We start from the raw sequence: 26,753 nt of genomic DNA on the forward strand, positions 1-26,753 counted from the left end.
GGGGGACATGGAGTGAGTGAGAGGGGGGACATGGAGAGAGTGAGAGGGGGGACATGGAGAGAGTGAGAGGGGGGACATGGAGGGAGTGAGAGGGGGGACATGGAGTGGGTGAGAGGGGGGACATGGAGGGAGTGAGAGGGGGGACATGGAGGGAGTGAGAGGGGGACATGGAGGGAGTGAGAGTGGGGACATGTATTTCTCATTGAAAGCTAATCTAAGAAGAAGTGTATCTGTTCCATGTGTGCTATTTATATGCTTCCTGTTCTTTAGTTACTATTGATATGCTTCCTGTTATTTAGTTACATTTTATATGCTTCCTGTCCTTTAGTTACTATTTATATGCTTCCTGTTATTTAGTTACATTTTATATGCTTCCTGTTATTTAGTTACATTTTATATGCTTCCTGTCCTTTAGTTGCTATTAATATGCTTCCTGTTCTTTAGTTACTATTTATATGCTTCCTGTTCTTTAGTTACTATTTATATGCTTCCTGTTCTTTAGTTACTATTTATATGCTTCCTGTTCTTTAGTTACATTTTTGTGTGTTTTACTTTCGGTTTTGTACACCAGCTTCAAACAGCTGAAATATACTATATTTTGGTTATGTAAAATATATTTCACAGGGGTTTAGATGGTACTATGATTCTCTACACACTACCTGCTTGTTTCATCACAAACTATTAGGATTTTACCAACCAGGAAACGGTGGAGTGATTTCTGAATGCGGCATCATTAATTGTTACTGAGGTTTATATTTTGTAAAACTGCAGGGGGGTTTTGTTCATTTGAATTTCATGCTTGTTTTATTATTTAAAAGTGGAAAATGAATTGCATCATTCATGTCACGAGTGTGTCCTGAAGTTGATGGTGTCAGTAACACGTGACAACAGATGGCCCTCTGAGTGACTTGGTAAACACTTAGAAAAACGGTTTCCATAATGGTTTCTTCGACTGTCCCCATAGGAGAACCATTTTTTTGTTCCAGGTAGAACCCAATTTGGTTCCAGGTAGAACTCTCTTGGGTTCCATGTAGAACCCTCTGTGATAGGGGTTCTACATGGAACCCAAAAGGGTTCTACCCGGAACCAAAAAGGCTTTTTCAAAGGATTTTACTATGGGGAGGCGGTGATTTGGGATTCACAGAGGAGAGACACGTGGAAGGGTTTGGTAAAGAGAAGTGAAATGGAGTGAGACCCTGACCAACGTGTGTTTAGTTTCCCATCAGGGGGCAGAGTGGCCTTACAGAGAGAGAGTTATTAGAGGGATAGCTGTCGTAACACACACACTTTGAGGTGTAGGTGTTAACCTAAAACACTGAAAATGAGGGAATGAAAATAAAGTGAAAGTGGCAACATTCTCCTCTGAGTAAGTGTTTTGCTGTTTATCTCCAAAACCTTGTCATAGACATAGAATAGCTTTACACATTCATTACATTCATTACCAAGCGTAGGAAGGAGAGCCCTCAGGGGCCAGGAGTAGTCAGCGTGTCTCAGGGGCCAGGAGTAGTCAGCATGTCTCAGGGGCCAGGAGTAGTCAGCGTGTCTCAGGGGCCAGGAGTAGTCAGCATGTCTCAGGGGCCAGGACTAGTCAGCATGTCTCAGGGGCCAGGACTAGTCAGCATGTCTCAGGGGCCAGGAGTAGTCAGCATGTCTCAGGGGCCAGGACTAGTCAGCATGTCTCAGGGGCCAGGAGTAGTCAGCATGTCTCAGGGGCCAGGACTAGTCAGCATGTCTCAGGGGCCAGGAGTAGTCCGCGTGTCTCAGGGGCCAGGACTAGTCAGCATGTCTCAGGGGCCAGGACTAGTCAGTATGTCTCAGGGGCCAGGACTAGTCAGCATGTCTCAGGGGCCAGGAGTAGTCAGCGTGTCTCAGGGGCCAGGACTAGTCAGCATGTCTCAGGGGCCAGGACTAGTCAGTATGTCTCAGGGGCCAGGAGTAGTCAGCGTGTCTCTGGGGCCAGGATTAGTCAGCGTGTCTCAGGGGCCAGGAGTAGTCAGCATGTCTCAGGGGCCAGGAGTAGTCAGTATGTCTCAGGGGCCAGGACAAGTCAGCTTGTCTCAGGAGCTATAACTAGTCAGCATGTCTCAGGGGCCAGGATTAGTCAGTATGTCTCAGGGGCCAGGAGTAGTCAGCATGTCTCAGGGGCCAGGAGTAGTCAGCGTGTCTCTGGGGCCAGGACTAGTCAGCGTGTCTCAGGGGCCAGGAGTAGTCAGCATGTCTCAGGGGCCAGGAGTAGTCAGCATGCCTCAGGGGCCTGGAGTAGTCAGTATGTCTCAGGGGCCAGGACAAGTCAGCTTGTCTCAGGAGCCATAACTAGTCAGCATGTCTCAGGGGCCAGGACTAGTCAGTATGCCTCAGGGGCCTGGAGTAGTCAGTATGTCTCAGGGGCCAGGACTAGTCAGCTTGTCTCAGAGGCCAGGACTAGTCAGCATGTCTCGGGGGCCAGGACTAGTCAGCTTGTCTCAGGGGCCAGGACAAGTCAGCTTGCCTCAGGGGCCAGGACTAGTCAGCGTGTCTCAGGGGCCAGGAGTAGCCAGCGTGTCTCAGGGGCCAGGACTAGTCAGCATGTCTCAGGGGCCAGGACTAGCCAGTGTGTCTCAGGGGCCAGGACTAGTCAGCATGTCTCAGGGGCCAGGAGTAGCCAGCTTGTCTCTGGGGCCAGGAGTAGCCAGCTTGTCTCAGGGGCCAGGACTAGCCAGTGTGTCTCAGGGGCCAGGACTAGTCAGCATGTCTCAGGGGCCAGGAGTAGCCAGCTTGTCTCTGGGGCCAGGAGTAGCCAGCTTGTCTCAGGGGCCAGGAGTAGCCAGTGTGTCTCAGGGGCCAGGAGTAGTCAGTGTGTCTCAGGGGCCAGGACTAGCCAGTGTGTCTCAGGGGCCAGGACTAGTCAGCATGTCTCAGGGGCCAGGACTAGTCAGCTTGCCTCAGGGGCCAGGAGTAGTCAGTATGTCTCAGGGGCCAGGACTAGTCAGCTTGTCTCAGGGGCCAGGAGTAGTCAGTATGTCTCAGGGGCCAGGAGTAGTCAGCTTGTCTCAGGGGCCAGGAGTAGTCAGTATGTCTCAGGGGCCAGGAGTAGTCAGCATGTCTCTGGGGCCAGGACTAGTCAGCGTGTCTCAGGGGCCAGGAGTAGTCAGCATGTCTCAGGGGCCAGGAGTAGTCAGTATGTCTCAGGGGCCAGGACAAGTCAGCTTGTCTCAGGAGCCATAACTAGTCAGCATGTCTCAGGGGCCAGGACTAGTCAGTTTGTCTCAGGGGCCAGGAGTAGTCAGCATGTCTCAGGGGCCAGGAGTAGTCAGCGTGTCTCTGGGGCCAGGACTAGTCAGCGTGTCTCAGGGGCCAGGAGTAGTCAGCATGTCTCAGGGGCCAGGAGTAGTCAGCATGCCTCAGGGGCCTGGAGTAGTCAGTATGTCTCAGGGGCCAGGACAAGTCAGCTTGTCTCAGGAGCCATAACTAGTCAGCATGTCTCAGGGGCCAGGACTAGTCAGCATGTCTCAGGGGCCAGGACTAGTCAGCTTGTCTCAGAGGCCAGGACTAGTCAGCATGTCTCAGGGGCCAGGACTAGTCAGCTTGTCTCAGGGGCCAGTACTAGTCAGCTTGCCTCAGGGGCCAGGACTAGTCAGCGTGTCTCAGGGGCCAGGAGTAGCCAGCGTGTCTCAGGGGCCAGGACTAGTCAGTATGTCTCAGGGGCCAGGACTAGTCAGCGTGTCTCAGGGGCCAGGAGTAGCCAGTGTGTCTCAGGGGCCAGGACTAGTCAGCATGTCTCAGGGGCCAGGAGTAGCCAGTGTGTCTCAGGTGCCAGGACTAGTCAACGTGTCTCAGGGGCCAGGACTAGTCCGCATGTCTCAGGGGCCAGGACTAGTCAGCTTGTCTCAGGGGCCAGGACTAGTCAGCTTGCCTCAGGGGCCAGGACTAGTCAGCATGTCTCAGGGGCCAGGACTAGTCAGTTTGTCTCAGGGGCCAGGAGTAGCCAGCGTGTCTCAGGGGCCAGGACTAGTCAGCATGTCTCAGGGGCCAGGACTAGTCAGCTTGTCTCAGGGGCCAGGAGTAGCCAGTGTGTCTCAGGGGCCAGGACTAGTCAGCATGTCTCAGGGGCCAGGAGTAGCCAGTGTGTCTCAGGTGCCAGGAGTAGCCAGCGTGTCTCAGGGGCCAGGACTAGTCAGCATGTCTCAGGGGCCAGGACTAGCCAGTGTGTCTCAGGGGCCAGGACTAGTCAGCATGTCTCAGGGGCCAGGAGTAGCCAGCTTGTCTCTGGGGCCAGGAGTAGCCAGCTTGTCTCAGGGGCCAGGAGTAGCCAGTGTGTCTCAGGGGCCAGGAGTAGTCAGTGTGTCTCAGGGGCCAGGACTAGCCAGTGTGTCTCAGGGGCCAGGACTAGTCAGCATGTCTCAGGGGCCAGGACTAGTCAGCGTGTCTCAGGGGCCAGGACTAGTCAGCTTGTCTCAGGGGCCAGGAGTAGTCAGTATGTCTCAGGGGCCAGGAGTAGTCAGCTTGTCTCAGGGGCCAGGAGTAGTCAATATGTCTCAGGGGCCAGGACTAGTCAGCGTGTCTCTGGGGCCAGGACTAGTCAGCGTGTCTCAGGGGCCAGGAGTAGTCAGCATGTCTCAGGGGCCAGGAGTAGTCAGTATGTCTCAGGGGCCAGGACAAGTCAGCTTGTCTCAGGAGCCATAACTAGTCAGCATGTCTCAGGGGCCAGGACTAGTCAGTATGTCTCAGGGGCCAGGAGTAGTCAGCATGTCTCAGGGGCCAGGAGTAGTCAGCGTGTCTCTGGGGCCAGGACTAGTCAGCGTGTCTCAGGGGCCAGGAGTAGTCAGCATGCCTCAGGGGCCAGGACTAGTCAGCATGTCTCAGGGGCCAGGACTAGTCACCGTGTCTCAGGGGCCAGGAGTAGCCAGTGTGTCTCAGGGGCCAGGACTAGTCAGCATGTCTCAGGGGCCAGGAGTAGCCAGTGTGTCTCAGGTGCCAGGACTAGTCAACGTGTCTCAGGGGCCAGGACTAGTCAGCATGTCTCAGGGGCCAGGACTAGTCAGCTTGTCTCAGGGGCCAGGACTAGTCAGCTTGCCTCAGGGGCCAGGACTAGTCAGCGTGTCTCAGGGGCCAGGAGTAGCCAGCGTGTCTCAGGGGCCAGGACTAGTCAGCATGTCTCAGGGGCCAGGACTAGCCAGTGTGTCTCAGGGGCCAGGACTAGTCAGCATGTCTCAGGGGCCAGGAGTAGCCAGCTTGTCTCTGGGGCCAGGAGTAGCCAGCTTGTCTCAGGGGCCAGGAGTAGCCAGTGTGTCTCAGGGGCCAGGAGTAGTCAGTGTGTCTCAGGGGCCAGGACTAGCCAGTGTGTCTCAGGGGCCAGGACTAGTCAGCATGTCTCAGGGGCCAGGACTAGTCAGCTTGCCTCAGGGGCCAGGAGTAGTCAGTATGTCTCAGGGGCCAGGACTAGTCAGCTTGTCTCAGGGGCCAGGAGTAGTCAGTATGTCTCAGGGGCCAGGAGTAGTCAGCTTGTCTCAGGGGCCAGGAGTAGTCAGTATGTCTCAGGGGCCAGGAGTAGTCAGCATGTCTCTGGGGCCAGGACTAGTCAGCGTGTCTCAGGGGCCAGGAGTAGTCAGCATGTCTCAGGGGCCAGGAGTAGTCAGTATGTCTCAGGGGCCAGGACAAGTCAGCTTGTCTCAGGAGCCATAACTAGTCAGCATGTCTCAGGGGCCAGGACTAGTCAGTTTGTCTCAGGGGCCAGGAGTAGTCAGCATGTCTCAGGGGCCAGGAGTAGTCAGCGTGTCTCTGGGGCCAGGACTAGTCAGCGTGTCTCAGGGGCCAGGAGTAGTCAGCATGTCTCAGGGGCCAGGAGTAGTCAGCATGCCTCAGGGGCCTGGAGTAGTCAGTATGTCTCAGGGGCCAGGACAAGTCAGCTTGTCTCAGGAGCCATAACTAGTCAGCATGTCTCAGGGGCCAGGACTAGTCAGCATGTCTCAGGGGCCAGGACTAGTCAGCTTGTCTCAGAGGCCAGGACTAGTCAGCATGTCTCAGGGGCCAGGACTAGTCAGCTTGTCTCAGGGGCCAGTACTAGTCAGCTTGCCTCAGGGGCCAGGACTAGTCAGCGTGTCTCAGGGGCCAGGAGTAGCCAGCGTGTCTCAGGGGCCAGGACTAGTCAGTATGTCTCAGGGGCCAGGACTAGTCAGCGTGTCTCAGGGGCCAGGAGTTGCCAGTGTGTCTCAGGGGCCAGGACTAGTCAGCATGTCTCAGGGGCCAGGAGTAGCCAGTGTGTCTCAGGTGCCAGGACTAGTCAACGTGTCTCAGGGGCCAGGACTAGTCAGCATGTCTCAGGGGCCAGGACTAGTCAGCTTGTCTCAGGGGCCAGGACTAGTCAGCTTGCCTCAGGGGCCAGGACTAGTCAGCATGTCTCAGGGGCCAGGACTAGTCAGTTTGTCTCAGGGGCCAGGAGTAGCCAGCGTGTCTCAGGGGCCAGGACTAGTCAGCATGTCTCAGGGGCCAGGACTAGTCAGCTTGTCTCAGGGGCCAGGAGTAGCCAGTGTGTCTCAGGGGCCAGGACTAGTCAGCATGTCTCAGGGGCCAGGAGTAGCCAGTGTGTCTCAGGTGCCAGGACAAGTCAGCTTGTCTCAGGAGCCATAACTAGTCAGCATGTCTCAGGGGCCAGGACTAGTCAGTTTGTCTCAGGGGCCAGGAGTAGTCAGCATGTCTCAGGGGCCAGGAGTAGTCAGCGTGTCTCTGGGGCCAGGACTAGTCAGCGTGTCTCAGGGGCCAGGAGTAGTCAGCATGTCTCAGGGGCCAGGAGTAGTCAGCATGCCTCAGGGGCCTGGAGTAGTCAGTATGTCTCAGGGGCCAGGACAAGTCAGCTTGTCTCAGGAGCCATAACTAGTCAGCATGTCTCAGGGGCCAGGACTAGTCAGCATGTCTCAGGGGCCAGGACTAGTCAGCTTGTCTCAGAGGCCAGGACTAGTCAGCATGTCTCAGGGGCCAGGACTAGTCAGCTTGTCTCAGGGGCCAGTACTAGTCAGCTTGCCTCAGGGGCCAGGACTAGTCAGCGTGTCTCAGGGGCCAGGAGTAGCCAGCGTGTCTCAGGGGCCAGGACTAGTCAGCATGTCTCAGGGGCCAGGACTAGTCAGCGTGTCTCAGGGGCCAGGAGTAGCCAGTGTGTCTCAGGGGCCAGGACTAGTCAGCATGTCTCAGGGGCCAGGAGTAGCCAGTGTGTCTCAGGTGCCAGGACTAGTCAACGTGTCTCAGGGGCCAGGACTAGTCAGCATGTCTCAGGGGCCAGGACTAGTCAGCTTGTCTCAGGGGCCAGGACTAGTCAGCTTGCCTCAGGGGCCAGGACTAGTCAGCATGTCTCAGGGGCCAGGACTAGTCAGTTTGTCTCAGGGGCCAGGAGTAGTCAGCATGTCTCAGGGGCCAGGAGTAGTCAGCGTGTCTCTGGGGCCAGGACTAGTCAGCGTGTCTCAGGGGCCAGGAGTAGTCAGCATGTCTCAGGGGCCAGGAGTAGTCAGCATGCCTCAGGGGCCTGGAGTAGTCAGTATGTCTCAGGGGCTAGGACAAGTCAGCTTGTCTCAGGAGCCATAACTAGTCAGCATGTCTCAGGGGCCAGGACTAGTCAGCATGTCTCAGGGGCCAGGACTAGTCAGCTTGTCTCAGAGGCCAGGACTAGTCAGCATGTCTCAGGGGCCAGGACTAGTCAGCTTGTCTCAGGGGCCAGTACTAGTCAGCTTGCCTCAGGGGCCAGGACTAGTCAGCGTGTCTCAGGGGCCAGGAGTAGCCAGCGTGTCTCAGGGGCCAGGACTAGTCAGCATGTCTCAGGGGCCAGGACTAGTCAGCTTGTCTCAGGGGCCAGGAGTAGCCAGTGTGTCTCAGGGGCCAGGACTAGTCAGCATGTCTCAGGGGCCAGGAGTAGCCAGTGTGTCTCAGGTGCCAGGACTAGTCAACGTGTCTCAGGGGCCAGGACTAGTCAGCATGTCTCAGGGGCCAGGACTAGTCAGCTTGTCTCAGGGGCCAGGACTAGTCAGCTTGCCTCAGGGGCCAGGACTAGTCAGCGTGTCTCAGGGGCCAGGAGTAGCCAGCATGTCTCAGGGGCCAGGACTAGTCAGCATGTCTCAGGGGCCAGGACTAGTCAGCGTGTCTCAGGGGCCAGGAGTAGCCAGTGTGTCTCAGGGGCCAGGACTAGTCAGCATGTCTCAGGGGCCAGGACTAGTCAGCGTGTCTCAGGGGCCAGGAGTAGCCAGTGTGTCTCAGGGGCCAGGAGAAGTCAGTGTGTCTCAGGGGCCAGGACTAGCCAGTGTGTCTCACGGGCCAGGACAAGTCAGCATGTCTCAGGGGCCAGGAGTAGCCAGCTTGTCTCTGGGGCCAGGAGTAGCCAGCTTGTCTCAGGGGCCAGGACTAGTCAGCGTGTCTCAGGGGCCAGGAGTAGCCAGTGTGTCTCAGGGGCCAGGAGTAGTCAGTGTGTCTCAGGGGCCAGGACTAGCCAGTGTGTCTCAGGGGCCAGGACTAGTCAGCATGTCTCAGGGGCCAGGACTAGTCAGCTTATCTCAGGGGCCAGGACTAGTCAGCTTGCCTCAGGGGCCAGGACTAGTCAGCGTGTCTCAGGGGCCAGGAGTAGCCAGCGTGTCTCAGGGGCCAGGACTAGTCAGCATGTCTCAGGGGCCAGGACTAGTCAGCGTGTCTCAGGGGCCAGGAGTAGCCAGTGTGTCTCAGGGGCCAGGACTAGTCAGCATGTCTCAGGGGCCAGGAGTAGCCAGTGTGTCTCAGGTGCCAGGACTAGTCAACATGTCTCAGGGGCCAGGACTAGTCAGCGTGTCTCAGGGGCCAGAAGTAGTCAGTATGTCTCAGGGGCCAGGACTAGTCAGCATGTCTCAGGGGCCAGGAGTAGCCAATGTGTCTCAGGGGCCAGGAGTAGCCAATGTGTCTCAGGGGCCAGGACTAGTCAGCATGTCTCAGGGGCCAGGACTAGTCAGCGTGTCTCAGGGGCCAGGAGTAGCCAGTGTGTCTCAGGGGCCAGGAGTAGTCAGTGTGTCTCAGGGGCCAGGACTAGCCAGTGTGTCTCAGGGGCCAGGACTAGTCAGCATGTCTCAGGGGCCAGGAGTAGCCAGCTTGTCTCTGGGGCCAGGAGTAGTCAGCTTGTCTCAGGGGCCAGTACTAGTCAGCTTGCCTCAGGGGCCAGGACTAGTCAGCGTGTCTCAGGGGCCAGGAGTAGCCAGCGTGTCTCAGGGGCCAGGACTAGTCAGCATGTCTCAGGGGCCAGGAGTAGCCAGCTTGTCTCTGGGGCCAGGAGTAGCCAGCTTGTCTCAGGGGCCAGGAGTAAACAGTGTGTCTCAGGGGCCAGGAGTAGTCAGTGTGTCTCAGGGGCCAGGACTAGCCAGTGTGTCTCACGGGCCAGGACAAGTCAGCATGTCTCAGGGGCCAGGAGTAGCCAGCTTGTCTCTGGGGCCAGGAGTAGCCAGCTTGTCTCAGGGGCCAGGACTAGTCAGCGTGTCTCAGGGGCCAGGAGTAGCCAGTGTGTCTCAGGGGCCAGGAGTAGTCAGTGTGTCTCAGGGGCCAGGACTAGCCAGTGTGTCTCAGGGGCCAGGACTAGTCAGCATGTCTCAGGGGCCAGGACTAGTCAGCTGATCTCAGGGGCCAGGACTAGTCAGCTTGCCTCAGGGGCCAGGACTAGTCAGCGTGTCTCAGGGGCCAGGAGTAGCCAGCGTGTCTCAGGGGCCAGGACTAGTCAGCATGTCTCAGGGGCCAGGACTAGTCAGCGTGTCTCAGGGGCCAGGAGTAGCCAGTGTGTCTCAGGGGCCAGGACTAGTCAGCATGTCTCAGGGGCCAGGAGTAGCCAGTGTGTCTCAGGTGCCAGGACTAGTCAACATGTCTCAGGGGCCAGGACTAGTCAGCGTGTCTCAGGGGCCAGAAGTAGTCAGTATGTCTCAGGGGCCAGGACTAGTCAGCATGTCTCAGGGGCCAGGAGTAGCCAATGTGTCTCAGGGGCCAGGAGTAGCCAATGTGTCTCAGGGGCCAGGACTAGTCAGCATGTCTCAGGGGCCAGGACTAGTCAGCGTGTCTCAGGGGCCAGGAGTAGCCAGTGTGTCTCAGGGGCCAGGAGTAGTCAGTGTGTCTCAGGGGCCAGGACTAGCCAGTGTGTCTCAGGGGCCAGGACTAGTCAGCATGTCTCAGGGGCCAGGAGTAGCCAGCTTGTCTCTGGGGCCAGGAGTAGTCAGCTTGTCTCAGGGGCCAGTACTAGTCAGCTTGCCTCAGGGGCCAGGACTAGTCAGCGTGTCTCAGGGGCCAGGAGTAGCCAGCGTGTCTCAGGGGCCAGGACTAGTCAGCATGTCTCAGGGGCCAGGAGTAGCCAGCTTGTCTCTGGGGCCAGGAGTAGCCAGCTTGTCTCAGGGGCCAGGAGTAAACAGTGTGTCTCAGGGGCCAGGAGTAGTCAGTGTGTCTCAGGGGCCAGGACTAGCCAGTGTGTCTCAGGGGCCAGGACTAGTCAGCATGTCTCAGGGGCCAGGACTAGTCAGCGTGTCTCAGGGGCCAGGACTAGTCAGCTTGTCTCAGGGGCCAGGAGTAGTCAGTATGTCTCAGGGGCCAGGAGTAGTCAGCTTGTCTCAGGGGCCAGGAGTAGTCAATATGTCTCAGGGGCCAGGACTAGTCAGCGTGTCTCTGGGGCCAGGACTAGTCAGCGTGTCTCAGGGGCCAGGAGTAGTCAGCATGTCTCAGGGGCCAGGAGTAGTCAGTATGTCTCAGGGGCCAGGACAAGTCAGCTTGTCTCAGGAGCCATAACTAGTCAGCATGTCTCAGGGGCCAGGACTAGTCAGTATGTCTCAGGGGCCAGGAGTAGTCAGCATGTCTCAGGGGCCAGGAGTAGTCAGCGTGTCTCTGGGGCCAGGACTAGTCAGCGTCTCAGGGGCCAGGAGTAGTCAGCATGCCTCAGGGGCCAGGACTAGTCAGCATGTCTCAGGGGCCAGGACTAGTCACCGTGTCTCAGGGGCCAGGAGTAGCCAGTGTGTCTCAGGGGCCAGGACTAGTCAGCATGTCTCAGGGGCCAGGAGTAGCCAGTGTGTCTCAGGTGCCAGGACTAGTCAACGTGTCTCAGGGGCCAGGACTAGTCAGCATGTCTCAGGGGCCAGGACTAGTCAGCTTGTCTCAGGGGCCAGGACTAGTCAGCTTGCCTCAGGGGCCAGGACTAGTCAGCGTGTCTCAGGGGCCAGGAGTAGCCAGCGTGTCTCAGGGGCCAGGACTAGTCAGCATGTCTCAGGGGCCAGGACTAGCCAGTGTGTCTCAGGGGCCAGGACTAGTCAGCATGTCTCAGGGGCCAGGAGTAGCCAGCTTGTCTCTGGGGCCAGGAGTAGCCAGCTTGTCTCAGGGGCCAGGAGTAGCCAGTGTGTCTCAGGGGCCAGGAGTAGTCAGTGTGTCTCAGGGGCCAGGACTAGCCAGTGTGTCTCAGGGGCCAGGACTAGTCAGCATGTCTCAGGGGCCAGGACTAGTCAGCTTGCCTCAGGGGCCAGGACTAGTCAGCATGTCTCAGGGGCCAGGACTAGTCAGCTTGTCTCAGGGGCCAGGAGTAGTCAGTATGTCTCAGGGGTCAGGAGTAGTCAGCTTGTCTCAGGGGCCAGGAGTAGTCAGTATGTCTCAGGGGCCAGGAGTAGTCAGCATGTCTCTGGGGCCAGGACTAGTCAGCGTGTCTCAGGGGCCAGGAGTAGTCAGCATGTCTCAGGGGCCAGGAGTAGTCAGTATGTCTCAGGGGCCTGGACAAGTCAGCTTGTCTCAGGAGCCATAACTAGTCAGCATGTCTCAGGGGCCAGGACTAGTCAGTTTGTCTCAGGGGCCAGGAGTAGTCAGCATGTCTCAGGGGCCAGGAGTAGTCAGCGTGTCTCTGGGGCCAGGACTAGTCAGCGTGTCTCAGGGGCCAGGAGTAGTCAGCATGTCTCAGGGGCCAGGAGTAGTCAGCATGCCTCAGGGGCCTGGAGTTGTCAGTATGTCTCAGGGGCCAGGACAAGTCAGCTTGTCTCAGGAGCCATAACTAGTCAGCATGTCTCAGGGGCCAGGACTAGTCAGCATGTCTCAGGGGCCAGGACTAGTCAGCTTGTCTCAGAGGCCAGGACTAGTCAGCATGTCTCAGGGGCCAGGACTAGTCAGCTTGTCTCAGGGGCCAGTACTAGTCAGCTTGCCTCAGGGGCCAGGACTAGTCAGCGTGTCTCAGGGGCCAGGAGTAGCCAGCGTGTCTCAGGGGCCAGGACTAGTCAGCATGTCTCAGGGGCCAGGACTAGTCAGCGTGTCTCAGGGGCCAGGAGTAGCCAGTGTGTCTCAGGGGCCAGGACTAGTCAGCATGTCTCAGGGGCCAGGAGTAGCCAGTGTGTCTCAGGTGCCAGGACTAGTCAACGTGTCTCAGGGGCCAGGACTAGTCAGCATGTCTCAGGGGCCAGGACTAGTCAGCTTGTCTCAGGGGCCAGGACTAGTCAGCTTGCCTCAGGGGCCAGGACTAGTCAGCATGTCTCAGGGGCCAGGACTAGTCAGTTTGTCTCAGGGGCCAGGAGTAGCCAGCGTGTCTCAGGGGCCAGGACTAGTCAGCATGTCTCAGGGGCCAGGACTAGTCAGCTTGTCTCAGGGGCCAGGAGTAGCCAGTGTGTCTCAGGGGCCAGGACTAGTCAGCATGTCTCAGGGGCCAGGAGTAGCCAGTGTGTCTCAGGTGCCAGGACAAGTCAGCTTGTCTCAGGAGCCATAACTAGTCAGCATGTCTCAGGGGCCAGGACTAGTCAGTTTGTCTCAGGGGCCAGGAGTAGTCAGCATGTCTCAGGGGCCAGGAGTAGTCAGCGTGTCTCTGGGGCCAGGACTAGTCAGCGTGTCTCAGGGGCCAGGACTAGTCAGCTTGTCTCAGGGGCCAGGAGTAGTCAGCATGCCTCAGGGGCCTGGAGTAGTCAGTATGTCTCAGGGGCCAGGACAAGTCAGCTTGTCTCAGGAGCCATAACTAGTCAGCATGTCTCAGGGGCCAGGACTAGTCAGCATGTCTCAGGGGCCAGGACTAGTCAGCTTGTCTCAGAGGCCAGGACTAGTCAGCATGTCTCAGGGGCCAGGACTAGTCAGCTTGTCTCAGGGGCCAGTACTAGTCAGCTTGCCTCAGGGGCCAGGACTAGTCAGCGTGTCTCAGGGGCCAGGAGTAGCCAGCGTGTCTCAGGGGCCAGGACTAGTCAGCATGTCTCAGGGGCCAGGACTAGTCAGCGTGTCTCAGGGGCCAGGAGTAGCCAGTGTGTCTCAGGGGCCAGGACTAGTCAGCATGTCTCAGGGGCCAGGAGTAGCCAGTGTGTCTCAGGTGCCAGGACTAGTCAACGTGTCTCAGGGGCCAGGACTAGTCAGCATGTCTCAGGGGCCAGGACTAGTCAGCTTGTCTCAGGGGCCAGGACTAGTCAGCTTGCCTCAGGGGCCAGGACTAGTCAGCATGTCTCAGGGGCCAGGACTAGTCAGTTTGTCTCAGGGGCCAGGAGTAGCCAGCGTGTCTCAGGGGCCAGGACTAGTCAGCATGTCTCAGGGGCCAGGACTAGTCAGCTTGTCTCAGGGGCCAGGAGTAGCCAGTGTGTCTCAGGGGCCAGGACTAGTCAGCATGTCTCAGGGGCCAGGAGTAGCCAGTGTGTCTCAGGTGCCAGGACAAGTCAGCTTGTCTCAGGAGCCATAACTAGTCAGCATGTCTCAGGGGCCAGGACTAGTCAGTTTGTCTCAGGGGCCAGGAGTAGTCAGCATGTCTCAGGGGCCAGGAGTAGTCAGCGTGTCTCTGGGGCCAGGACTAGTCAGCGTGTCTCAGGGGCCAGGACTAGTCAGCTTGTCTCAGGGGCCAGGAGTAGTCAGCATGCCTCAGGGGCCTGGAGTAGTCAGTATGTCTCAGGGGCCAGGACAAGTCAGCTTGTCTCAGGAGCCATAACTAGTCAGCATGTCTCAGGGGCCAGGACTAGTCAGCATGTCTCAGGGGCCAGGACTAGTCAGCTTGTCTCAGAGGCCAGGACTAGTCAGCATGTCTCAGGGGCCAGGACTAGTCAGCTTGTCTCAGGGGCCAGTACTAGTCAGCTTGCCTCAGGGGCCAGGACTAGTCAGCGTGTCTCAGGGGCCAGGAGTAGCCAGCGTGTCTCAGGGGCCAGGACTAGTCAGCATGTCTCAGGGGCCAGGACTAGTCAGCGTGTCTCAGGGGCCAGGAGTAGCCAGTGTGTCTCAGGGGCCAGGACTAGTCAGCATGTCTCAGGGGCCAGGAGTAGCCAGTGTGTCTCAGGGGCCAGGAGTAGTCAGTGTGTCTCAGGGGCCAGGACTAGCCAGTGTGTCTCAGGGGCCAGGACTAGTCAGCATGTCTCAGGGGCCAGGACTAGTCAGCTTGCCTCAGGGGCCAGGACTAGTCAGCATGTCTCAGGGGCCAGGACTAGTCAGCTTGTCTCAGGGGCCAGGAGTAGTCAGTATGTCTCAGGGGTCAGGAGTAGTCAGCTTGTCTCAGGGGCCAGGAGTAGTCAGTATGTCTCAGGGGCCAGGAGTAGTCAGCATGTCTCTGGGGCCAGGACTAGTCAGCGTGTCTCAGGGGCCAGGAGTAGTCAGCATGTCTCAGGGGCCAGGAGTAGTCAGTATGTCTCAGGGGCCTGGACAAGTCAGCTTGTCTCAGGAGCCATAACTAGTCAGCATGTCTCAGGGGCCAGGACTAGTCAGTTTGTCTCAGGGGCCAGGAGTAGTCAGCATGTCTCAGGGGCCAGGAGTAGTCAGCGTGTCTCTGGGGCCAGGACTAGTCAGCGTGTCTCAGGGGCCAGGAGTAGTCAGCATGTCTCAGGGGCCAGGAGTAGTCAGCATGCCTCAGGGGCCTGGAGTAGTCAGTATGTCTCAGGGGCCAGGACAAGTCAGCTTGTCTCAGGAGCCATAACTAGTCAGCATGTCTCAGGGGCCAGGACTAGTCAGCATGTCTCAGGGGCCAGGACTAGTCAGCTTGTCTCAGAGGCCAGGACTAGTCAGCATGTCTCAGGGGCCAGGACTAGTCAGCTTGTCTCAGGGGCCAGTACTAGTCAGCTTGCCTCAGGGGCCAGGACTAGTCAGCGTGTCTCAGGGGCCAGGAGTAGCCAGCGTGTCTCAGGGGCCAGGACTAGTCAGCATGTCTCAGGGGCCAGGACTAGTCAGCGTGTCTCAGGGGCCAGGAGTAGCCAGTGTGTCTCAGGGGCCAGGACTAGTCAGCATGTCTCAGGGGCCAGGAGTAGCCAGTGTGTCTCAGGTGCCAGGACTAGTCAACGTGTCTCAGGGGCCAGGACTAGTCAGCATGTCTCAGGGGCCAGGACTAGTCAGCTTGTCTCAGGGGCCAGGACTAGTCAGCTTGCCTCAGGGGCCAGGACTAGTCAGCATGTCTCAGGGGCCAGGACTAGTCAGTTTGTCTCAGGGGCCAGGAGTAGCCAGCGTGTCTCAGGGGCCAGGACTAGTCAGCATGTCTCAGGGGCCAGGACTAGTCAGCTTGTCTCAGGGGCCAGGAGTAGCCAGTGTGTCTCAGGGGCCAGGACTAGTCAGCATGTCTCAGGGGCCAGGAGTAGCCAGTGTGTCTCAGGTGCCAGGACAAGTCAGCTTGTCTCAGGAGCCATAACTAGTCAGCATGTCTCAGGGGCCAGGACTAGTCAGTTTGTCTCAGGGGCCAGGAGTAGTCAGCATGTCTCAGGGGCCAGGAGTAGTCAGCGTGTCTCTGGGGCCAGGACTAGTCAGCGTGTCTCAGGGGCCAGGACTAGTCAGCTTGTCTCAGGGGCCAGGAGTAGTCAGCATGCCTCAGGGGCCTGGAGTAGTCAGTATGTCTCAGGGGCCAGGACAAGTCAGCTTGTCTCAGGAGCCATAACTAGTCAGCATGTCTCAGGGGCCAGGACTAGTCAGCATGTCTCAGGGGCCAGGACTAGTCAGCTTGTCTCAGAGGCCAGGACTAGTCAGCATGTCTCAGGGGCCAGGACTAGTCAGCTTGTCTCAGGGGCCAGTACTAGTCAGCTTGCCTCAGGGGCCAGGACTAGTCAGCGTGTCTCAGGGGCCAGGAGTAGCCAGCGTGTCTCAGGGGCCAGGACTAGTCAGCATGTCTCAGGGGCCAGGACTAGTCAGCGTGTCTCAGGGGCCAGGAGTAGCCAGTGTGTCTCAGGGGCCAGGACTAGTCAGCATGTCTCAGGGGCCAGGAGTAGCCAGTGTGTCTCAGGTGCCAGGACTAGTCAACGTGTCTCAGGGGCCAGGACTAGTCAGCATGTCTCAGGGGCCAGGACTAGTCAGCTTGTCTCAGGGGCCAGGACTAGTCAGCTTGCCTCAGGGGCCAGGACTAGTCAGCATGTCTCAGGGGCCAGGACTAGTCAGTTTGTCTCAGGGGCCAGGAGTAGTCAGCATGTCTCAGGGGCCAGGAGTAGTCAGCGTGTCTCTGGGGCCAGGACTAGTCAGCGTGTCTCAGGGGCCAGGAGTAGTCAGCATGTCTCAGGGGCCAGGAGTAGTCAGCATGCCTCAGGGGCCTGGAGTAGTCAGTATGTCTCAGGGGCCAGGACAAGTCAGCTTGTCTCAGGAGCCAGGACTAGTCAGCATGTCTCAGGGGCCAGGACTAGTCAGCATGTCTCAGGGGCCAGGACTAGTCAGCATGTCTCAGGGGCCAGGACTAGTCAACTTGTCTCAGAGGCCAGGACTAGTCAGCATGTCTCAGGGGCCAGGATTAGTCAGCTTGTCTCAGGGGCCAGTACTAGTCAGCTTGCCTCAGGGGCCAGGACTAGTCAGCGTGTCTCAGGGGCCAGGAGTAGCCAGCGTGTCTCAGGGGCCAGGACTAGTCAGCATGTCTCAGGGGCCAGGACTAGTCAGCTTGTCTCAGGGGCCAGGAGTAGCCAGTGTGTCTCAGGGGCCAGGACTAGTCAGCATGTCTCAGGGGCCAGGAGTAGCCAGTGTGTCTCAGGTGCCAGGACTAGTCAACGTGTCTCAGGGGCCAGGACTAGTCAGCATGTCTCAGGGGCCAGGACTAGTCAGCTTGTCTCAGGGGCCAGGACTAGTCAGCTTGCCTCAGGGGCCAGGACTAGTCAGCGTGTCTCAGGGGCCAGGAGTAGCCAGCATGTCTCAGGGGCCAGGACTAGTCAGCATGTCTCAGGGGCCAGGACTAGTCAGCGTGTCTCAGGGGCCAGGAGTAGCCAGTGTGTCTCAGGGGCCAGGACTAGTCAGCATGTCTCAGGGGCCAGGACTAGTCAGCGTGTCTCAGGGGCCAGGAGTAGCCAGTGTGTCTCAGGGGCCAGGAGAAGTCAGTGTGTCTCAGGGGCCAGGACTAGCCAGTGTGTCTCACGGGCCAGGACAAGTCAGCATGTCTCAGGGGCCAGGAGTAGCCAGCTTGTCTCTGGGGCCAGGAGTAGCCAGCTTGTCTCAGGGGCCAGGACTAGTCAGCGTGTCTCAGGGGCCAGGAGTAGCCAGTGTGTCTCAGGGGCCAGGAGTAGTCAGTGTGTCTCAGGGGCCAGGACTAGCCAGTGTGTCTCAGGGGCCAGGACTAGTCAGCATGTCTCAGGGGCCAGGACTAGTCAGCTTATCTCAGGGGCCAGGACTAGTCAGCTTGCCTCAGGGGCCAGGACTAGTCAGCGTGTCTCAGGGGCCAGGAGTAGCCAGCGTGTCTCAGGGGCCAGGACTAGTCAGCATGTCTCAGGGGCCAGGACTAGTCAGCGTGTCTCAGGGGCCAGGAGTAGCCAGTGTGTCTCAGGGGCCAGGACTAGTCAGCATGTCTCAGGGGCCAGGAGTAGCCAGTGTGTCTCAGGTGCCAGGACTAGTCAACATGTCTCAGGGGCCAGGACTAGTCAGCGTGTCTCAGGGGCCAGAAGTAGTCAGTATGTCTCAGGGGCCAGGACTAGTCAGCATGTCTCAGGGGCCAGGAGTAGCCAATGTGTCTCAGGGGCCAGGAGTAGCCAATGTGTCTCAGGGGCCAGGACTAGTCAGCATGTCTCAGGGGCCAGGACTAGTCAGCGTGTCTCAGGGGCCAGGAGTAGCCAGTGTGTCTCAGGGGCCAGGAGTAGTCAGTGTGTCTCAGGGGCCAGGACTAGCCAGTGTGTCTCAGGGGCCAGGACTAGTCAGCATGTCTCAGGGGCCAGGAGTAGCCAGCTTGTCTCTGGGGCCAGGAGTAGTCAGCTTGTCTCAGGGGCCAGTACTAGTCAGCTTGCCTCAGGGGCCAGGACTAGTCAGCGTGTCTCAGGGGCCAGGAGTAGCCAGCGTGTCTCAGGGGCCAGGACTAGTCAGCATGTCTCAGGGGCCAGGACTAGTCAGCGTGTCTCAGGGGCCAGGAGTAGCCAGTGTGTCTCAGGGGCCAGGACTAGTCAGCATGTCTCAGGGGCCAGGAGTAGCCAGTGTGTCTCAGGTGCCAGGACTAGTCAACGTGTCTCAGGGGCCAGGACTAGTCAGCATGTCTCAGGGTCCAGGACTAGTCAGCTTGTCTCAGGGGCCAGGACTAGTCAGCTTGCCTCAGGGGCCAGGACTAGTCAGCGTGTCTCAGGGGCCAGGAGTAGCCAGCGTGTCTCAGGGGCAAGGACTAGTCAGCATGTCTCAGGGGCCAGGACTAGTCAGCGTGTCTCAGGGGCCAGGAGTAGCCAGTGTGTCTCAGGTGCCAGGACTAGTCAGCATGCCTCAGGGGCCAGGAGTAGCCAATGTGTCTCAGGGGCCAGGAGTAGCCAATGTGTCTCAGGGGCCAGGACTAGTCAGCATGTCTCAGGGGCCAGGACTAGTCAGCGTGTCTCAGGGGCCTGGAGTAGCCAGTGTGTCTCAGGGGCCAGGAGTAGTCAGTGTGTCTCAGGGGCCAGGACTAGCCAGTGTGTCTCAGGGGCCAGGACTAGTCAGCATGTCTCAGGGGCCAGGAGTAGCCAGCTTGTCTCTGGGGCCAGGAGTAGCCAGCTTGTCTCAGGGGCCAGGACTAGTCAGCGTGTCTCAGGGGCCAGGATTAGCCAGTGTGTCTCAGGGGCCAGGAGTAGTCAGTGTGTCTCAGGGGCCAGGACTAGCCAGTGTGTCTCAGGGGCCAGGACTAGTCAGCATGTCTCAGGGGCCAGGACTAGTCAGCTTGTCTCAGGGGCCAGGACTAGTCAGCTTGCCTCAGGGGCCAGGACTAGTCAGCGTGTCTCAGGGGCCAGGAGTAGCCAGCGTGTCTCAGGGGCCAGGACTAGTCAGCATGTCTCAGGGGCCAGGACTAGTCAGCGTGTCTCAGGGGCCAGGAGTAGCCAGTGTGTCTCAGGGGCCAGGACTAGTCAACATGTCTCAGGGGCCAGGACTAGTCAGCGTGTCTCAGGGGCCAGAAGTAGTCAGTATGTCTCAGGGGCCAGGACTAGTCAGCATGTCTCAGGGGCCAGGAGTAGCCAATGTGTCCCAGGGGCCAGGAGTAGCCAATGTGTCTCAGGGGCCAGGACTAGTCAGCATGTCTCAGGGGCCAGGACTAGTCAGCGTGTCTCAGGGGCCAGGAGTAGCCAGTGTGTCTCAGGGGCCAGGAGTAGTCAGTGTGTCTCAGGGGCCAGGACTAGCCAGTGTGTCTCAGGGGCCAGGACTAGTCAGCATGTCTCAGGGGCCAGGAGTAGCCAGCTTGTCTCTGGGGCCAGGAGTAGCCAGCTTGTCTCTGGGGCCAGGAGTAGTCAGTGTGTCTCAGGGGCCAGGACTAGTCAGCATGTCTCAGGGGCCAGGAGTAGCCAATGTGTCTCAGGGGCCAGGACTAGTCAGCATGTCTCAGGGGCCAGGACTAGTCAGCGTGTCTCAGGGGCCAGGAGTAGCCAGCTTGTCTCTGGGGCCAGGAGTAGCCAGCTTGTCTCTGGGGCCAGGAGTAGTCAGTGTGTCTCAGGGGCCAGGACTAGTCAGCATGTCTCAGGGGCCAGGAGTAGCCAATGTGTCTCAGGGGCCAGGACTAGTCAGCATGTCTCAGGGGCCAGGAGTAGTCAGTGTGTCTCAGGGGCCAGGACTAGCCAGTGTGTCTCAGGGGCCAGGACTAGTCAGCATGTCTCAGGGGCCAGGACTAGCCAGCTTGTCTCTGGGGCCAGGAGTAGTCAGCATGTCTCAGGGGCCAGGAGTAGCCAGCTTGTCTCTGGGGCCAGGAGTAGCCAGTGTGTCTCAGGGGCCAGGAGTAGTCAGTGTGTCTCAGGGGCCAGGAGTAGTCAGTGTGTCTCAGGGGCCAGGAGTAGTCAGTGTGTCTCAGGGGCCAGGAGTAGTCAGTGTGTCTCTGGGGCCAGGAGTAGTCAGTGTGTCTCAGTGGCCAGGAGTAGTCAGTGTGTCTCAGGGGCCAGGAGTAGCCAGCTTGTCTCAGGGGCCAGGACTAGCCAGTGCGTTTTCAACACAGGGGCAACTCACCCACCTGCCCAAAGGCCTGGGCAGAGAGATCTAATAGAAAGACCAGGACAGAGAGTTCTAATAGAAAGACCTGGACAGAGAGTTCTAATAGAAAGACCTGGACAGAGAGTTCTAATAGAAAGACCTGGACAGAGAGTTCTAATAGAAAGACCTGGACAGAGAGTTCTAATAAAAATACCTGGACAGAGAGTTCTAATAAAAATACCTGGACAGAGAGTTCTAATAAAAATACCTGGACAGAGAGTTCTAATAAAAATACCTGGACAGAGAGTTCTAATAAAAATACCAGGACAGAGAGTTCTAATAAAAATACCTGGACAGAGAGTTCTAATAAAAATACCAGGACAGAGAGTTCTAATAAAAATACCTGGACAGAGAGTTCTAATTGAAAGTCCTGGACAGAGAGTTCTAATAGAAAGACCTGGACAGAGAGTTCTAATAAAAATACCAGGACAGAGAGTTCTAATAGAAAGTCCTGGACAGAGAGTTCTAATAAAAATACCTAGACAGAGAGTTCTAATAGAAAGTCCTGGACTGAGAGTTCTAATAGAAAGACCCGTATGACGCTGGGCCAATTGTGCACCACCCCATGGGACTCCTGGTCACGGCTGTAGTGACGGCACAACACTGCGATGCAGTGCATTAGACCGCTGCGCCACTCGGGAGGCCAAATGTAGTCCATATTTAGCAATGAATGTAACAAATTAAAGGCCTATTATGATTATTATTATTGTTAACAATTTACATTGTGAAAAGTAATGTAACATTGCTTATAATACCATGAATACTCCCAACTGTTATTATTTTTGGAATAAAAAAAACTGCAAAAAATAAAGAAATAATAATAATAATCGCAGACCACCTGCAGTACCCTGGTGGTCCACGGAACCACTGGAGTAAAGCTCACCTCAGGATGTGTGGAGAAATGTCAAAGAATTGTGTACTACTAACTAAGAGACAACAACTAAACAAAAAGAACAATGTACGGTATGTCAGGTCTGAATTTATACATCTATATTAAGAGTGATATGTTGTTTCTCTGCATTTCAGAGTTTTTAAGCAGACAGAAAATTACACGCATGGTGGGCCCATGGAGGACAGAGTGCATTATTTCTCCTCAATTTTGTGATATCCAATTGGTAGTTACAGTCTTGTCCCATTGCTGCAACTCCCGTACGGACTCGGGAAATGAGAAGGTCGAGAGCCATGCGTCCTCCGAAACCTTGCCAAGCCGCACAATCAGCTTGCAGGCACCCAGCCCGCCACAAGGAGTCGCTAGAGCACCATGGGACAAGGACAACCCAGCCAGCCAAACCCTCCCCTAACCCGGACGACGCTGTAACAATTGTGCGCCGCCACATGGGTCTCCAGGTCACGGCCCGGCTGTGACACAGCCTGGGATCAAACCCATGTCTGTGGTGACGCCTCAAGCACTGCAATGCAGTGCCTTAGACCGCTGTGCAACTCAGGAGGCCCATAGTGTATTACTTATCCATGTTAATTTGAACCTAATCTCTATGGGAGATGGTTAACTGACATGTACTGTAATAAATGAGTTTCTCAACTGCTGTGTTTGACCAGATTTCAGTCTCTGCCGTGTGACATGATGATTAAACCATTAGACGAATATCATCCTGCAGAGTCCCACCTTTCTTTGTCAATGGTTGTGGCCCTTAGCTGGGTCACTCTAGGTCACCTCAGTGTCAATATGGATTATTGTGACAGGCGCCCAATCCCAAATCAACCCTTAGGGGGTGTTTCCACCTGGCCTATCAGAAGGGTAAAGCAGAGATACCAGTAATAACATTGGTTGCTTATCTAATCTCTTCAGATCTACACAAGTGTGCAGATGGAAAGAGAGCCATATATTTACATATAAATATATGGCTCTGGGTGGTAGGGGCATCAATCTTCTGTGAAGACAACAAAGTGATTGACAGCATTGTAACTATGGTGATGGTGGTGATTGCCACTACTCACTTCACTGAAGCCAGGGAACAGGCTGAACGGGAGGAGGGGCTTCAGCGCCATGGATGTTTGGGTACCGCTCGCAGAGGGCCCACGGGCCAATGAGTGCATGGTGGTGTTCTGACAGACGTTACCTAGGAGACGCAGTGATCAAGTCAATTCTAAACAGATTTTTCTCGTTACAAAAAGAGGGTGAGGGAGAGGGGGTCAATCACAGTTTACTGACATTCACACGCAAGGACATAAACTCATTAATGTGTCCTCCTCTGTGATTAGCTTTGTTTGTGTGGCTGAGTTCCTGATTATGGAGTGATGTTTTTGTTTTTGCATTTCTACAGAGCCTGATTACAGTTTGATTCAGAACCAGAATATATAATCGTATCAATCAGAGGCCCACGCACACCCTGCTGCACAACCATTAGACCTGATTACCCTACAAGTGTATGTGTGAGTCTGTTTGTGCATGTGTTTTCTCTGTTCCTGTCCCTGTCCCTGTCCCTGTCCCTCTCTCTCTCTCTCTCTCCCACCCTCTCTCTCTCTCTCCCCCTCTCTCTCTCTCTCTCTCTCTGTCTCTCTCTCTCTCTCTGTCTCTCTCTCTCTCTCTCTCCCCCCTTTCTCGCTCTCTCTCTCTCTTTTCTTGTGATAACAGGTCACAAATCTTGCTGCTGTGGTGGCAGACTGTGGTATTTCACCCAATAGATATGGGAGTTTATCAAGATTGGATTTGTTTTCAAATTCTTTGTGAGTCTGTGTAATCTGAGGGAAATATGTTTCTCTAATATGGTCATACATTTGGCAGGAGGTTAGGAAGTGCACTCAGTTTCTCTTGAGAGCACGGTCTGCCTACGGCTGCCTTTCTCAATAGCTAGGCTATGCTCACTGAGTCTGTATATAATCAAAGCTTTCCTTAATTTTGGTTCAGTCACAGTGGTCAGATATTCTGCCACTGTGTACTCTCTGTTTAGGGTCAAATAATGTTTGTCCCATTTTATGAAATCTTGGTAGGTGAGTGGACCCCAGACCTCAAAACCATAAAGAGCAATAGGTTCTGTATTGTATTTTTAGCCAGATCCTACTTGTGACTCATTTCAGGAAACTAGGTGTATGTCGTGGTCACTACTTCACATGAGAGTCATTTGAACTTAAAGTTTTTTGTTTTATCAAAATGTGTTTTTTTTGGGCCGAAATGCCTTCTGGAACATGTGAACCTTCATGTGCCTTAATAACAAACTTGTATGCCATCTCTAAATATGAATATGATTGTTAAATTATGAGCCAGTTGGTTTAACCACAGAAAAAGCGAGCAACCTTCCCACTAGCCATGATTGGCTGAGATAATAAGTGGGCTGGACATGCCGAGAGATGAGTTCGGATTGGTCTGCCATATAGCACGCTTCTGTCTATTTGAGCTGGTCAGTATGTGTAGGTAATCCTGTCTAACGCAGCTTAAATTCGAGTATGATAGCTAAAGAGATGGAGAAAACAGCTGTCTCCGGATTACATTTTCAAACTAAGCGCAACCATGGCATCCATGACACGAAGAAGCGTCCATCCATGATGTATACAGGTAAGATAGTCTAGCTAGCTACATTTTCAGATATTACACGTTTCTAATTTTGACAGAAAGTTGTTTTCAGTTCAAGTTAAAGTGTTAAAGTGTAAGTTAAAGTGTACTGTTAGCTAGCTAACAGTACACTTTAACTAGCTAGCTAACTAACGTTACATTACGTGTATAATCGTATTATTCGTATCTCAGAGCCATTTGCTTGGCTAGTTAAAGCCTAATGTTAGCTAGCTAACATTGAACCTGGTTGGTTAGCTACTTGCAGATTCATGCAGGGTAGTAACGTAATGAGTTGGGATTATGGTTCATTGCTTACCTAGCTAACTAACTACATATCATAACAAAAGACTCCACTACGCAAGTAACAATTTCAATAGAATGTCACTGCAACAACTGTTGATAGAAGTAGCTGGTAAATTCCCTCTGGCTATCTACTCCGATTTCAGAACATTCTCATCTGAATGTGCCAGAGCGCAGAATAACTGACACATTTCCGAACGCTCAACACCCGTTGAATATGGCCGGTGTCAGTAAACGTTGGCAAAAAAATTTACACTCTGGATAACATAAAAACAGCCTAACCAGCTCTGCTAGGGCTAGTAAAATGGTCAGTGAGCTGTTCTCTCATTTGTGTCTGGAAGTAGCTAGCAAGCTAGTCAATGTTAGCCAGTTAGCTTGGGTGCTTGATTGCTGTTGTAGGGACAGAATGCTCGGATCAACCCTTAAAGAGATGGGTGGGGATAAAGCTTAAGAGGGTGTGAATGATGCTGAATGGGTGTAGACAAAGAAGAGCTCTACAGTAGGTACCAAAACATTCAAAGGCCTTTTTCTCAAAAGTGAGGTTACAAGTTTATCGAATTTCAAAGCAGAATTACTTTCCCATTGTTCCTCAAATGCAGTGTATGATATACCATTTTGTAACTCTGTCTCGGCTTTAATCCAATGTAAAAAACACAATTTCATATTTTGCTACATAAGGCTGAATCAAGGTGGTTGGTCACAATTGGTATGTCGAATTTTGTATTCCTTTTGATGGCATAGAAGGCCCTTCTTGCCTTTTCTCTCAGATAGTTCACAGCTCTCTCTCAATTAAATTAAATTAAATGTCAATTTAAGGGCTTTATTGGAATGGGAAACATATGTTAACATTGCAAAGCAAGTGAAGTAGATAATAAACTAAAGTGAAATAAACAATCCAAATTAACAGTAAACATTACACTCACAAAACTTCAAAAAATAATAAAGACAAATAGTGTGTGCAAATAGTTCAAGTACAAAGGGGAAAATAAATAAACATAAATATTCTCTCTCTCTCTGTCTGTCTCTCTCTGTTTCTCTCTCTCTCTCGCAGTGTCTCTGTTTCTCTCTGTCTCGCTCTCTCTCTCTCTCTCTCTGTGTCTCTCTCTCAGTCTCTCTCTTTGTCTCTCTCTCTCTGTCTCTCTCTGTCTCAGTCTCTCTCGCGCTGTGTCTCTCTGTCTGTCTCTCTCTCAGTCGCTCTGACTCTCTCTGTCTCAGTCTCTCTCTCTCTCTCGCTGTCTGTCTCTCTCTCAGTCCCTCTCTTAGTCCCATGCTCTCTCTCTGTCTCTCTCTCTCTGTATAGAGTAACGGAAACTGTAACGGAAACTGTATAGATAGTAATAACATTCCCTGTGGCTGAGAGACATGCAGGGAGGCAAATGCATTCTATTATTTGTAATTAATCCCATTGGTCACTCCCATAGGGCTCTGGTCAAAAGCAGTGCACTATGTACAGAATAAGGTACCATTTGGGAAGCAGATAGACTGTGGAGGAGTATTATGTAGCAGATCAGGCATGACCGTAGGGAGTATTGTCATGCTTTATCACCACATAGAGTTCTGAGGTGAGGAAACAGGAGTATCATTATTACAGTAAAGACCATGAATGAAAACACAGTGAAATGCCAGCAGATTGCCTTGGGGCCATGGAGACATTCAGACAGAAAGTGGTAAGAGTTGTGCCGATCTCTGGGACAATGTGTATGTAGGCCAAGTCAACTTAAACATAAACAAAGCGCCCTGGGCACAGACGTCAGTTCAATGTCTAATTTTGATTTACATTCGGTTGGATTTGTCAACTAACGTTTTGTCCACTGGGACTTGATTAGGCTATACTATACTGCATTAGACAATAATACATTTTATGCAAAATTAGGCTACACCAAGTGCATGGAATATATAAAGAAAACAAAACAAAAAGGCAGACTTAACAACTTTGCCGGATGGGCAACATACAGGATGGGCAACAGGCTATTTCTGTTTCACACACCCGCAAAGAGCGCATCTTTACCTGACACATTTTAAATGAAGCAACTATCTGCGCATTTAAGCTACTGAGCCATGAAAACAATATCGATTAGACTTGGGACATACATTTTAATTTGTATAACCCGTTTCCGTAAAAACAAATATATATACATATATATATTTAGGCAACCTAAATGCATTCTTATAATTTCCTACTGTAGAAGTACCTACTTACCAAAATACATCCTGGTTTTCGTCAATTTATCAACAGGCAATAGTCCGTCTTCATGCAAATTCAGCTCCTGCTGCTCAAGTCTTTCACCCGCAGCCAGATCGACTCTAGTGCAACGTAGTTGTGCGATGGGTCCGGAATGAGTCTTGTCTCCTCCACAATAGTCTACCTCTCACTGCTGTAGTAGGCTACTTTCCTTCCTCTCAACTCCCTCGCTGTCTCTCTAGCCTTGTTTACACCTTGCTCCAACATGTGGGTTTTGTCATCTGATCATTATGTTCCAATCACTATCTGATCAAGGCTTGTCCGTTTACACATCCTGCTAAAATGTTTCTCCTATCTGTCCACTGTGTCTGCATTTTGACCATATTTCCTGATACCTCCATGTAGGCTATCCAAATTATTTTTGATATTTATTCAAAATAATATGTATGTATTTATTTAAAACAATTATTGATGCTTTTCATCAAGCTACCT

General features: G+C 54.4%; 1 protein-coding gene across 2 annotated transcripts in view; it reads right to left on the reverse strand.

Moving 5' to 3' along the window:
- The window catches only part of LOC110496870 (zinc finger protein 385D-like), a 57,312-nt gene extending 30,804 nt beyond the window's left edge, over nucleotides 1-26,508 (reverse strand). Inside the window, exons 1-2 of one of the 2 annotated variants that reach the window (XM_036953370.1) lie at nucleotides 26,280-26,508; nucleotides 22,228-22,349 (exon numbers count right to left, since the gene is read on the reverse strand). In XM_036953370.1, coding sequence (XP_036809265.1) covers nucleotides 22,228-22,349; nucleotides 26,280-26,289 — 132 coding nt within the window. In that variant the 5' untranslated portion in view covers nucleotides 26,290-26,508. The remainder of the gene's footprint in view (nucleotides 1-22,227; nucleotides 22,350-26,279) is intronic. The other variant, XM_036953371.1, reaches the window with a different exon arrangement.
- Between the last annotated feature and the right edge of the window lie 245 nt (nucleotides 26,509-26,753).

Source organism: Oncorhynchus mykiss, chromosome 18 (genome assembly GCF_013265735.2).
Source record: "Oncorhynchus mykiss isolate Arlee chromosome 18, USDA_OmykA_1.1, whole genome shotgun sequence".
NCBI classification, from domain to species: domain Eukaryota; kingdom Metazoa; phylum Chordata; class Actinopteri; order Salmoniformes; family Salmonidae; genus Oncorhynchus; species Oncorhynchus mykiss.